General features: G+C 48.4%; 1 protein-coding gene across 1 annotated transcript in view; it reads left to right on the forward strand.

Moving 5' to 3' along the window:
- ANKH (ANKH inorganic pyrophosphate transport regulator) overlaps nt 1-12,899 on the forward strand; it is a 132,925-nt gene that overhangs the window by 99,999 nt on the left and 20,027 nt on the right. Inside the window, exons 7-8 of the mRNA XM_081288506.1 lie at nt 1,988-2,080; nt 5,718-5,813. Of these exons, the coding sequence (XP_081144632.1) occupies nt 1,988-2,080; nt 5,718-5,813 (189 nt within the window). The remainder of the gene's footprint in view (nt 1-1,987; nt 2,081-5,717; nt 5,814-12,899) is intronic.

Below are 12,899 nucleotides of genomic sequence, written 5' to 3' on the forward strand. Positions count from 1 at the left end.
GGGGGCGGGGGGCCGGGAGTTGCAAACGCCTTGTTTTGGGGAAACGAGAATTAAAACTTATTTCCAGTTCATCTCAAGAGCTCTAAAGGTTCTATACAGTATTTAATTATGGAAGCCATACGGGAAGGCCATGAGAAGCTCATTCTATGTCTTATGGACATGTAATTTTAAATTCTTATAATTATGGAAGAAAACATCTGCTTCATCCTCATTTCCCAGAAAGGAGGCCCAGAAAGGAAAGGTGTAGCTAGCAGCTGGGCTGGTGTTAGAAATAGGTCTTCCGCCCCCCACACAGTGGCCTTTCCATTCCTCCATGGCGGCGGCCCGTGGCCTCTTCCCTGTAGTCGCGGGAATGATGGCATCTGTCAGGTGGTAGCCGAAGGGACAGTACCTCCACTTTGACCCTGCCTACCCTCACCTGCATGTCACCCCCTGCAGCACACAGCACCCACCCATCAGGTACTCCCTGGCAGTCTGCCTTCCTCAAATGAGGATCTCCTGTATTACTCACTCACAGCTCAAGAAGTTTATCTGGAAACTGGCAGCTTCTCCAAAGAAAGAGTTGACTCATTTTTCCCCTCTTTCAAGCTGGGTATGAACAAATAGAATGACTTCACTTGCTCCCTCCTCCGCGGCCTTCTGGAGAATTAATTCCATCTCTGGCACCTCGGATCCTCGAGGAAGGCTGGTGGCCACTCATTAGGGCCTCCTGTTTATGTGAGTGGCTTTTGCAGGAGCCCAGAGCCCTGGCCTGCCCTGCCAGCAGGGCTGCAGCCTGGAGCATCCTGCCAGTTTCCACGTCTTGGAAGCTGCTCACATTGGCCGGCAGGGAGAAGCCCGTAAATCAAAAGCAGAACGCTTTCCCTCCCCTCGGTTTGCTCCTGGACTTTGTTTTCTGAGTCATGGATGTCCTCTTGGGTGGCTTCTGTCACAGGAGCTTTTTTACTTGAATGCTTCAAGTTTTCCAGTAAAAAGTATGAGACCCCCATGACCTGTGTGCGGGAACCCCTTTGTCTCCTTAAAACAAATAAACAAAAATAAATAGCAAATTCTGTTCGAGAGCCATTTGAAAATTGCTGGCAGTGGCATGGTGTCTACTTATGTGGCAGGCATCTGTGTGCACTTCACTACTCCGCCAACCCTGTGAGATGGGTGTTCATGTTCTCACTGTTCTGCTGGAGGAACAGAGAGGGAGTCCTGGAGGGCTCATGTCACACAGCTGGTGAGCCGGGGTGAAGGCTGGCGAGGTGCGCCTCTTCACGGAGCTGTGCTGTTCCCTGCACCTCGCCAGGCCACGCCACCCCGCACTGCAGCTCCTGGCACGCAGGGCACTGCTGCTCTGTCCGTTAGGAAAGCACCGGCTTCTTCCTCCCAGTGAGTGAGAGTCGAGCTCTGCCAGATGACGCGTTAGGTGCCGTGTTCTAGTTTTTCTTCTTTTCAGTCACATAAGAAAAGAAACTTTCATTTTTTTGTGGAATTACATTGATCGCTCTTCCTATATGAACATTTATTAAATTTCACTAAATTAAAATTTTAAACTGGTCCGTGCTGGCCGAGTAGCCTGGAATGAGCTGAGGTGGAGAGTAGCTCAGAGCTGCCTCCGTGGTGTCAGTCCCCTCGAAGGACAGAATGGGGGTGGGGAGGTGGGTGCTGAGCAGACTCTCCAGAGTGCGGCGAGGGCTCCCAATTTCACATTGAGTCTCAAGAATTGGCCTAGGCCAGAGAGAATTTGTTTGGGCCCAAGGGGAGGAACCCTGGCTGAAATCGTGGCTCCTCAAGCTAGTGCTCCAAGCCGATTTCTCACCGGATTTGTGTAGGGTCACTTCCTCCTGGAGTCACCTCTGCTCCATTCGGGGCTGTCCTATGGCTGGCGGATGCTGGTCACCCAGTGTGGAGGGATCTGCTGCTGGCCCTGTCACATGGCGCTGCAGCTACTAGAGAGCTTTGTGGACACCCACGCTAATGCTGCCCCTTCTTCCTCCTGTAGGCAGTGGCAATTTTGACAGCGACATACCCTGTGGGTCACATGCCATATGGTTGGTTGACGGAGATCCGTGCTGTCTATCCTGCTTTTGACAAGGTGAGGCCTGGGGGGCATGGTGTCAGAAGCAGGCTTTTAACATAACCGTTTGATAGACGGGGATCTCGGAGGAGGAGCACGGCTGTTTCCCAACCCCACGTTCCTTTGTAGGGTTCACTCAGTGTTGGGGACTGTTGAAGGTAACTGTGGGGTATTTCCCTGTGAAAATAGCAGGGCACATTATGCTTACATTGATGCTCTTCCAAATTGATATTCCTATGGCCACTTTCAGGTTATTCCTATTGAGAAATTATTTGTTTGCAAAAGGGAAAACAAACTCTCAAAAAAAGTTAAGACGTTATATTTTGTTTTGTGGTTTGTTTCTTTAAATGAGTACCTTGCTGACCTCATACTAGGTGGCTAAGGTGCAGACATGAGACTGGGACCCTAAAGCTCATAGGCAGATGGCTGTCTCTCTGTGGCTGGGGTGCATGTGACGCACACTGCCTGGATAGCAGGACTTGTGTCCAGTTTGGTTCTGATACAACACACTTACTCCTGCTGAAAACCTCTGTGGCAGCAGCCCTGTCCTTCCCCAGCTGCTGGCCCCACCACAGGAAGCACCTAACCCTTCTGACCTGTTGTCAGAACCCTCCTGCTTGTCATTCAGTAAATATCTGTTTCCTGACATCTACATTATTTGGATCTCTAGGCCTCTCCAAATGGCCAGCCAAACATACTGAAAATAACATGCAATGTTTTAAAAGGAAAAGTGAACAGAAGCAATGTAGCCTGCCACTTGTACCAGCCATTAATAGTCCTTGTTTTGTCTTTGATTTCCATAGTCCTAGCTCAGAGCCATTGCTTCTTATCTCAGCCCCACAACAGCTCTGTGAAGGGAGGAAAGCCCTTGACCCGGGTCTGCTGCAGGCCAGCCCTGGGCGTTTGGGGCTCTGAGTCTGGCTAACACTGGAGCCTCTTCTTCCTGCCCTCACCACCTTCACCTTGATTCCTGTGGGCACAGGAGCCCTGGGAAGCCACACAAGCAAGGCCCGGCTGGAGGCTACAACCTCCCCTTTCCTTTGCATAGCCACCAGCTTCTAAAATGCCCCCCTGAAATGGTACATGAGCTTCTTAGAGGGACCAAGACAGGTAGAGTGGGGGCCTAGGGGAGATGCCACACCCTACCCCCACCTTACAGAGCATCTCAGGGGATGAGGTGGAGATGGACCACTCACTATCCATCCCCCTCTTCTTCTGCGCCTACAGTCCACAGGCAGAATTTAGTCCGTGTTAGTCCATGCTTATGTGAATACACACATGAGCCCCTCTTCTCTCACCTCCCGCCCTGACATCCCTCCATGTTGCGCAGCGCCCTGCAGGCTTCTGTGTTCCAGTCACCTTCTCTCTGTCCCTGTGTACCCTCACTTACCCACAAACACTAACTCGCCTCCATGTGGTGGGGATCCCACCAGGCAACCCAGCAGGAGCTAGCTGGGCCAACTCTCCTGGTGTGGAACCTCCTCAGCAGTCTGTTAGAGCACCCACAACCTGCTGCAGACAGTCACATGCAGCATCCAGGTGCACAGCAGCTGCTGAGAAATGCTCTTGATTACTGCCCCCCACGGAGGCTGGGTTGGAGGAGGCCTGAGTCACTTGCAGACAGGGGGGACACTGTGTTGAGTGGGTTGGATGCAGTCTACGGATGGAAATTACTTTTTTTCATTTCAAGGAACGGGCATATAGAGAAAAAACAAAATGGATGTAAGTCTTCTTGCCATTTTCAGTTTTTGCTCTGAATAAGAATAAGATTATGTACTGCAATTTGATGACATGGGCAGGTGCTGAAATGACAGAGCCTCCTGCCAAGGAAAGTCCCATCTGAAACTGGTTTGGGGCCATCTTGAAACAATAAAGCTGAACAATATCACACTGTATGGCTTAGTAAGAGCATCCAAGGAAAACATTGCTTTGTTCTTAATCACAGGGGTTAGGAACTGTAAAAATATCCCTTTAATGAGTGCACCTCTGGCCGGAAACTTGAGTTACTCAGAACCCCTTTAAAATCTCGCCCACTGTTTCCATGCATTCCAGTGAGGACACCAAGCCACTACTGGAGTGCCAACATCTTGGACCCTCTGGGTGGACTTCCCAAATTTATTGTCTTGACTGTTAAAGTCAGGAATAAGAGATTTGTGAGGTCAGATTAGGAAATTTAAATTTTCTCTAATGTTTAATTATCATCCATGGAAGAATATGCTCCTGAGCACATCAGGCCAACCAAATGAAATAACCATGCTAATTTAATGATGCATGTGAGTTCATTTCAGCCACATTTGCAGAAATATTTGCTATTTTGCAAATAAAATATTTGCTCTTTCACCAATAAAAGTGCCCCTGCAGGAGCCCTCGCATATTGCCATCAGCACAGGCAGAGCGTGTGCTGTGAGGTCGCCTGGTTCCCTCAGTGTAGCCCCCTCTCACTCCACCACCAGGGCATCCCTCTTACAGACCCTGGGTGGATGAGAGATCACCAGCATGGTGGGATGTGTGCAGTCTGTTATTCAGAAAAGCAGACATGCTCTAGAGAGTAGAATTTTAAAGTGTTCACTCACTGAGAGGTTTGCGCTGGTACATCCACAAGGGGAAGGGAGATTACCTTAGCTTCCGCAGTGACAGAAATCAAAGGCATTTTCCACGAGGCGCCTGTGCATGTGTCTCATTAGGCAGGACGTGGAGCCAGGTGCTGGAGATTGTTTTTGTTTGTCAGCTCTGGGACTAATTGGATGCATAACGAGGCAGGGGATCTTTTCTCTCTGTTGATTTTCCTGGCCGCGGGGCCAGGTACTGGTTGGATGGGGTGAGGATCATGCTTGGCAGTGGGATGCCATGAGAGGACCTCTGAGCCACTGCAGTTCTGGCTGGACATTCAGTGCAGCAGATGCTCTTTGAGACCTTCTTCACTCAAAGAAGATGGTGCTAAGTACCTCAGAGTCACAGAGGGCAAGACGCAGAGTGCTTGACCTGGGAGGCACACCGCCTCATGGGGACTGAACATGTTCCAGGACAGGGTCCACCCTAAGAGAGCCCATGGTCAGCAGTTCAGAAGGCAAGGCCCAAAGGATGGCCAGGAGGCCGAAGGTCAGAAAGGCTTTGGGGAGGTGGGCTGTGAAGATGATGGCCTTGAAGAGAGGCGGTTTGAGAATCAGGAGGTAGATGAAGAAAAGCGCTGGTGTGCGGGGCAAGAGCAGGGAGCCCCATTTGGGATGCAGGAGGAGAAACAGTGGGAAAGTGAGTTTGGATCGTGCTGAGCAGGCCCTTGAGTGCCCAAGGGAATCTCAGTCCATTTGGTAGGAAGGAGAGGAGCCCAGAATCACTGAGCAGGGCTGTGGCATTTAGAAAGGCATCGCTGGGCTGCGAGGGGCAGCTTAGAGCCACTCTGAACAGGGTGAGGTGAGCAGCCCAGCACTACAGGAAAAGGACTGAATCAGTCCAGCATTCGCTCTGGTTAGTGTTACGGGAGCCTGACAGCTGTCTGGGAGACCCAATGTGACAGCCATCTTCCACGCTGTCACTTGAAATTGGCACTTCAGGATCACCAAGGAGAACAGGATGCTCTTTGAGATCCCTGGGGGGTTGGGGGGGTCAGCCAAGGATAACTCTGGGCCCAGTCACCACTGCCGTTCTCTTTCCCCAGAATAACCCCAGCAATAAACTGGTGAGCACAAGCAACACGGTCACTGCCGCCCACATCAAGAAGTTCACGTTCGTCTGCATGGCCTTGTCCCTGACGGTAAGGGAAGACGGTGTGCATGCCCCTTCTCCCCCCACCCTCCCTCTGTGTTTCGTAAAGAGGGAAATTGCCATTTTAAAGGAAGAAGTCGTGTGTTCCATAATGTGACGCCGTGCTGACTCAGTCAACACCCTCTTCAAAACGTTTCTTTCCTAAATGCGAATGATGGTCATTCAGTGGAGGCCATCGAGTTCCGGCATTTCTCAGGGCTCTTAACTGATCAGGAAAGTCAGACTTTGCCTTTAATTTGAATAATGCTCTCGTCTTGCTAAACAATTTCCAGCCTAGTTTTTAAACATCCAAAACCAGCTTTATGACCATTTCCTGTCCCTTTCCCAAATTTAATTGGCCTTTTTTTTCTCTTTCTGTAGTAAAAGTTCCATTCCTATTACATTATGCTGATGTGGCCATAATTTGCCCCTCTTTATTGAGCCCCTACTGGATCCCAAGCCCTGTCTGCTGAAGATAGAACTGTGAACAACTGTGGGTGACAGCCGACTGTACACATTCTTAAATAAACAACACACACCTTCGCTTATCACCATCCCATGGGAAATTCAAATATGTGAGATAAAGTCCAAAAAATGGAGAAAATATGTATGTGTTTTATAACCCAAAGAACTTGGTGTGTAATTTCAGGTGGTTCGTAATGTCTATCAACAGTAGCAAAGAAACATGTATAAGCGGCCTTACCGGGTAAACTATGCCATTGGAGTTTGAAAGATAGAGTTGAAATGAGGATAAAACAAAATTGGGGCCAGGTGTGGTGGTGCACACCTATGATCCCAAAGGCTCAGGAAGCTAAGGCAGGAGGATCGCAAGTTCAAAGTCAGCCTCAGCAAAAGTGAAGCACTAAGCAACTTAGTGAGACTCTATCTCTAAATAAAATACCAAAAAAAAAAAAAAATGGCTGGGAATATGGCTCAGTAGTTAGGTGCCCCTGGGTTCAATCCCCAGTACCCACCCACCTCCCCAAAAATAGGGGACTTTTGAATTCAGTTCAGTTTTTCTTGTTTGTTATTGTGGCTATACATTTCCCATGAAGTCCTATAGACTATTTCCCTTTCTGTGTAAGTATGTTACAGAAGTGCCTGGGTATGTGCAGTGGTCCAATAAGCAACCAATAAGGACCAAAGGTTATTTAAGGCACTGGGTTATGCTGAGAACAGGAGCACATTAAGTGCCCTCCGTGACCATAAGGACCATTTAACTTGATAAGACCTGTGAGTGGGCCTTTAAAACCAAGTCACCAGACGTTTGAAACCTTGAACAGACATTGCTTTGCAGGCTACAACTTAATATTTGATTCATCGCTCCCACACCTGAGTAGGTTGTGACAGGGATAACTCCAGACAGTGGCCCGTCACACAAGGCCTCTGACCTCTCTGAGACGTAGCCTCATGTCCTCAACTGCTCATCCCCACTAACAGTGCCCCTCACACCCTTCTGTCCCTTGTGAAGCGGGCACGTCCGAAACCTCTCCCCACGCTGCCTCAGTGGGAGGAGCTCTGATAGCGTGGCCTGCTGGGGTGGCGCTGGTGACCCCAGGCGACCTGCCTGTCCGTTGGCATTCCTTCCTTCTGTAGTGTGCAAGTTTTTCCATAGTTCCCTAAAATATTAGCAAAACACGGAACAACTTTGAAACTGTTTAAAAAGAGTATTTTAGGAAAAAACAGATAAGTTTCTATTCTAGGAAAACACCTCAGTTTTTGGAGACTTTGTTAAATGACTGGGAGTCGAAAGTGAGTTGAGTCCGCACCAGGCTCTGTGACTTGGACGTCAGTCACACAGAAAGCCAGCAGCTCTGGGCTGTGCCGGACTTGCCACTGGAGGTCTGCCTCCGCCTTCTTCCCCCATATAAACATCTCCCCACAGCTGGAATGGTGTGTGACGGGGAACTTGACTGCATTGGGTACAAGGATAGTCCTCTCTTGTGGTTCCTGGGCAATAATTTGTACGTGTACAAAATTATAGTGCTGGCTGCTGTGGTACACACCTGTAACCCCAGCTACTCAGGAGGCTGAGGTGGGAGGATTGCAAATTCAAGGCCGGCCTGGGCAACATTGCCAGATTCTGTATCAAAAAACAAAAAGAAAGAAAGAAAAAAGAAAAAAAAATATTCTGTCGCAAGTTTATTTGGAAGTGATAATGACTCGGATCTGGAAAAAGGCTTACGTCTCTCAGGTAGAGGTATTATGTATTTAATTATTCTACTCCCAGATTGAAAAAACATCTATAACTAGAAGTATCTCAGTAAATACTCACCTGAGAAATAAAAGACTCAGAATTCTTTTTTGGAACAGAACTTGGAGATGAACTAGTCAAAACCTATAATTTTCAGAAGAGGAAATGACTCAGACAGAACAAGCAGCTTGTCCAAGTACCCAGCAGAACAGGCCAGGACTCAGCCCTTTGGGGCCCTGTCCTGTGAACTGTGCTGTTTCCAAAGAATAAGAACAAATATTGGTCCTTGGGCTTCCAGACCGGAGCGCTTGGCATCATGCTTGAAGAAATGGTGGCTTCTTTAACATTAGAAACCATGGTATTTGAATTAGCTTATAATATTCTCACATTCATCATCCTTATCATGACTAAATCAGTCAATCCAATGTCTTGGCTAGAGAAATTGCCATCAAAAAAACACGTAGAAAAATGTGAAGCCGTGTTTTTCTGAATTCCACATGAAGCTGCCTCTCTGAGATGCACGAGCCTTTTCTTCCACTTGCCATAGCTGTTCACACATCACTGCTGCTCCAGGGCTCGGAGCCGCATCAGGCAGGCCTGAGATGTGGTCCGTGGGGTCTGCCGTCCTGCCCGACAGAGGGGCACAGTAAATGGGCAATCAGCTACCTCTTCGCCGGGGTGAGGATCAGGAAGACACCCCCCCACACACACCAGCTGCCTTCCTGAGCCACGTTTTTTTCACTATGCTCAGTTTATTCTATTTTTAAAGTTCTTAAGAGGCCCTTTACTCTTGAGTCTATTTTTATTGTTTGACTTTTAAAACATCTTAATGTGTGGAAATTCATGTAACAGAGGTCATTGAAACAACTCAACAGCAACTCAACAGCAGTGCGCTCCCTGTGTATTCCAGTAGATGATTTTATGTATAAAGTGTGAGCTTCCTTATGACTCTACAGCTTCCTGTGCACCACCCAACAGTAGTATGATTTCCTGTGCTTAGCTCTTTGGGGAAGTTAACTCTTATCCCTGAGTCTTAGAGAAGGCTGACCCCATGGGCCCTACAGACACTCAATGATGCAGTGATACTAACTGCACTTGGAGGTTTGTTTTGTTTTGGTACTGGGGATTGAACCCAGGGGGTACTTAATCATTGAGTCACATCCCTAGCCCTTTATATATTTTGAGACAGGGTCTTGCTAAGTTGCTGAGGCTAACCTCAAACTTGCAATCCTCCTGCCTCAGCCTCCTTATTCGCTAGGATTACAGGTGTGCACCACCTGCATTTTGAAGAGAAATTTACACTACCCAGAACAAAATTCATCTCTTTTCATCAGAAAGGGCTCCTTTTCAGACCATGACAATTTGGGTTCAATGCCTGACTTGACCTTTGAAAAATACTACTGTCACTTTGGACAATAGGAGACTGATATTACAGTGTGCTACGATGACATGTATTCCCTATTATAGATTTTCAATTTAAGTTTGAAGTATCTACCTACTCCACAAGCTGCTTCTGCCCTCACACTCTTACCCTAAAAGGCTTTTTTAATCACTAGGTTTCAAGAAAAGCAGCTAATGTCCTCTGCCCAGTTGGAAAACCAGGTGAATTCAGGAGGAGCGTAGAGCAGAGAAACAGGAGTGGGTTTCTGTTCCTGTTAGCATCCTGCTTTCAGTCCTTCAAAGCATGCTCCACGGGTAGTGCTGACTGATCTCACCATCTGAAGAGAGAGAGGATGGGGAAAGGGGCATCTTTAGTCAGTTCAAAAGATTTGCTGCTTCAAAACGGCAGACTGTCATCTAAAAATGAACCCCCTCAAGAGCAACGAGGGAGTGGTCATGGTGCAGACTGAGATTAGCAAGGGGACCGCAGACCGGCAAGCTGCTGTTTGAGGTGAAGGACATCACGATCCAAAAATATATCCAGAGTAAAGCCATTTGGAAGAAGAGCTTCAAAGGGTGTGCTTGCTCTAGGAAGCAAGCCAGTCGTAGGCACACAGGGGAGACTCGATTACAGACAGGCCATCCAGACGCGAAGGAGAAGGCACACCCTCGGATAGCAGGGGCTGCTGGAGCACTGAACCTGTCTGTAGAGGTGTGGTCCCTGTGGCCAGTGTTCTGACTGTAAACACAGTGACAGTGTGTCCTAAGGAGCTGTGTGTGTTGCGAGGCACAATGGTACGAGCCTGTAATCCCAGCGGCTCGGGAGGCTGAGGCAGGAGGATCATGAGTTCAAAGCCAGCCTCAGCAACCACAAGGTGCTAAGCAACTCAGTGAGACCCTGTGTCTAAATACATACAAAATAGGGCTGGAGACGTGGCTCAGTGGTCGCGTACCACGGTACCCACTTCCCTCCCCCCACCCCCCAAAAAAACAGCTGTGTGTAGTCAGTGGGGGGATGGTGAGCTGAGGAGAGTGTCAGGGATGAACTGCCCAGAGCTGAGCTTAGGGAAGGACGCCAGTCACACTAAGCTTATAGGAACCCGCCTCTGTATGCCTGCGATTTCCGACTGGAGGGGGAAACTACAAGCTGCCGACCAGGGTGGGGTGCATCTCTCCAGTAATACTGCTGGTGGGGAGAAACACCCCAATAGGGTAACAGACCACCCAGTTCCTGGATCTCAGGCCAGTTTGGTGAAAGTCAACAGATCAGGCTGCCAAAATGACCAAATTTGCCAGTTTACCCAAAACATGTCTTTTTTTTTTTTTTTTAACTCTTTTTGAAATTCATAACCCTCCTGCTAGGTGGATCAGCTTAAACACTTTTGGTGGCTTATAGCTGACCAGTTTTCATTGTGACTTCACAGACGGCATTCTAAGAGCATTTGGTGTTTCTCTCCTCAAGCTCCCTGCTGATTTAGCTTTGGGGAGCTGGAGCCAAGAGCGGAGGCCCCTCTGTTTCAGGATATGGAGAAGAATCCATGCAAAGCACAGGCGGCTGCTGCTGCCGAGGCCTCCCCAGCCCCTTTGTACACAATGGACATGGGCGTCCGTCCAGATGGATCCTGGCAGGCAGAGCCGGCAGGCCACTTTTGTGCAGTGGACAGCCTACACAGCCATACCCAGCACCCCCTGGATGCCAACCCCAGAGAAAGTCAGAGGCGGGGGGAAAGCTAAGAGGAGGGGGAAAGGAGAGGGAGAGAGACTGAGTGGGCTGAAGATCAGGAAAAGAGGGAGAGACTGTTCACGGAAAGAGAAGAGAGCCTGCTGCAGAAAGATGGGCAGGATGGCAGAGGGGGGCAAAGGGAGGCAGGGAGAACGCAGAGCCGGAGGCCCTGGGGCTCTCACAGTCCTCTGCAGCTCTGCCTATCCTTTCAGTACAAGTTGCTGTAAACTTATACGAATTTAACAAAGGTGTATTTTTTTAAGAAATCAATAAATTTGACAAATTGTTAATTTTTTTTTAAGTGACTCCACAGGTTGATTTTTGACAAACTGACCTGTTTCAAGAAGGTGGGCCAGGGCCAGGCATGGTGGTACACGCTTGTAATCCTGGCTACTAGGGGGAAGCCGAGGCAGGAGAATCTCAAGTTTGAGGCCAGCCTCAGCAACTTATTTTGAGACTCTGTCTCAATATAAAAAGTCAAAAGGGCTCTGTGGTAGAGTGTCTGCCCAGAGTGTGTGAGGCCCTGGGTTCAATCCCCAAGACTGAACAAAACAAGTGCACGTGTGGAATGCAACTCCCAGCAGGCTCTGAGCACACGCATTCAGATTACGCCCATGTTGTGGGACTGGCCAGAATCCCAGATGGCTTCTTGTTGGCCACCTAGGAACTGGCCTCCCTCCACTTCAACAGTGGAGGTGGCAGTGGTGATGGGGTGGTGGGGGTGAGGTGTTGCTGTCAGAGGGAAGGCTGCCAGATGCCAGCAAATTACAGTGCCTCTCACAGCTGGCTGCAAGGGCATCCGAGGTCAGTGGCAGTCAGCATCTAAGGATCTGATTCGGTTTCTTGGTGTTTGAGGGTTTTTTTGGGGGGGCTACTGGAGATTGAACCCAGAGGCACTCGACCACCGGGCCACATCCCCAGCCGTATTGTGTATCTTATCTAGAGACAGGGTCTCACTGAGTTGCTTAGCACCTCAGTGTCGCTTAGCACCTCAGTGTCGCTGAGGCTGCCTTTGAACACGCAATCCTCCTGCCTCAGCCTCCTGAGCTGCAGGGATTACAGGCGTGCCCCCAGCACTCTGGGCTTGCTGTCTTTAATTCTTTAGGATAAATAACACGCCGTGGTATAGCTGGGTCATAGGATCATTCCATTATTAGCTTTCTGAGGAACCTCCTTACTGATTTCCCCAGTGGCTATGCTAATTGACATTCTCACCAACAGTGTAACAGTGTTCCCTTTTCCCCACATCTTTTTCAGCACTTATTGTAGTTTGTATTCTTGATAATTGCCATTCTGGCTGGAGTGAGATGGACTCTCAGTGTATTTTGATTTTCACTTTCCTGATTGTTAAATAAGTTGAACTTTTTTTTTTCATGTATTTGTTGGCCCTTTGTACTACTTCTTTCGAGAAGTATCTATTTCGTTCTGTTGCCCATTTATTGAATGAGTCATTTGGGTTTTTTTTTTGTGTTGAGTTTTTGGAGTTCTCTATATATTCTGGATCTTTCTTCTCTGTGGGAGAGTAGCTGGCAATTTCTCCCATCCTGTAGTTCTCTCCTCACACTGTTTCCTTTACTGTGTGAAAATTTGATGCCATCCTATTTATTAATTCTTGGAGTTCTTTCCTAAGCTATCAGAGTCCTACTGTATGTGGCAGTGTTGACCCTACAAGTTTTCTTCTAGCAGTTGCAGTTTCTGGTCTTATTCTTAGGTCGTTGAAGGATCTGATTCTTGAAAGTTAAAATAGAATTTCATTCTCGATCTTTCTGACTCTTGCCTTTTGCAGCCAGTAAAGAATA

Source organism: Spermophilus citellus (assembly GCF_964194105.1).
Source record: "Spermophilus citellus genome assembly, chromosome: 1".
In the NCBI taxonomy this organism is placed as follows: domain Eukaryota; kingdom Metazoa; phylum Chordata; class Mammalia; order Rodentia; family Sciuridae; genus Spermophilus; species Spermophilus citellus.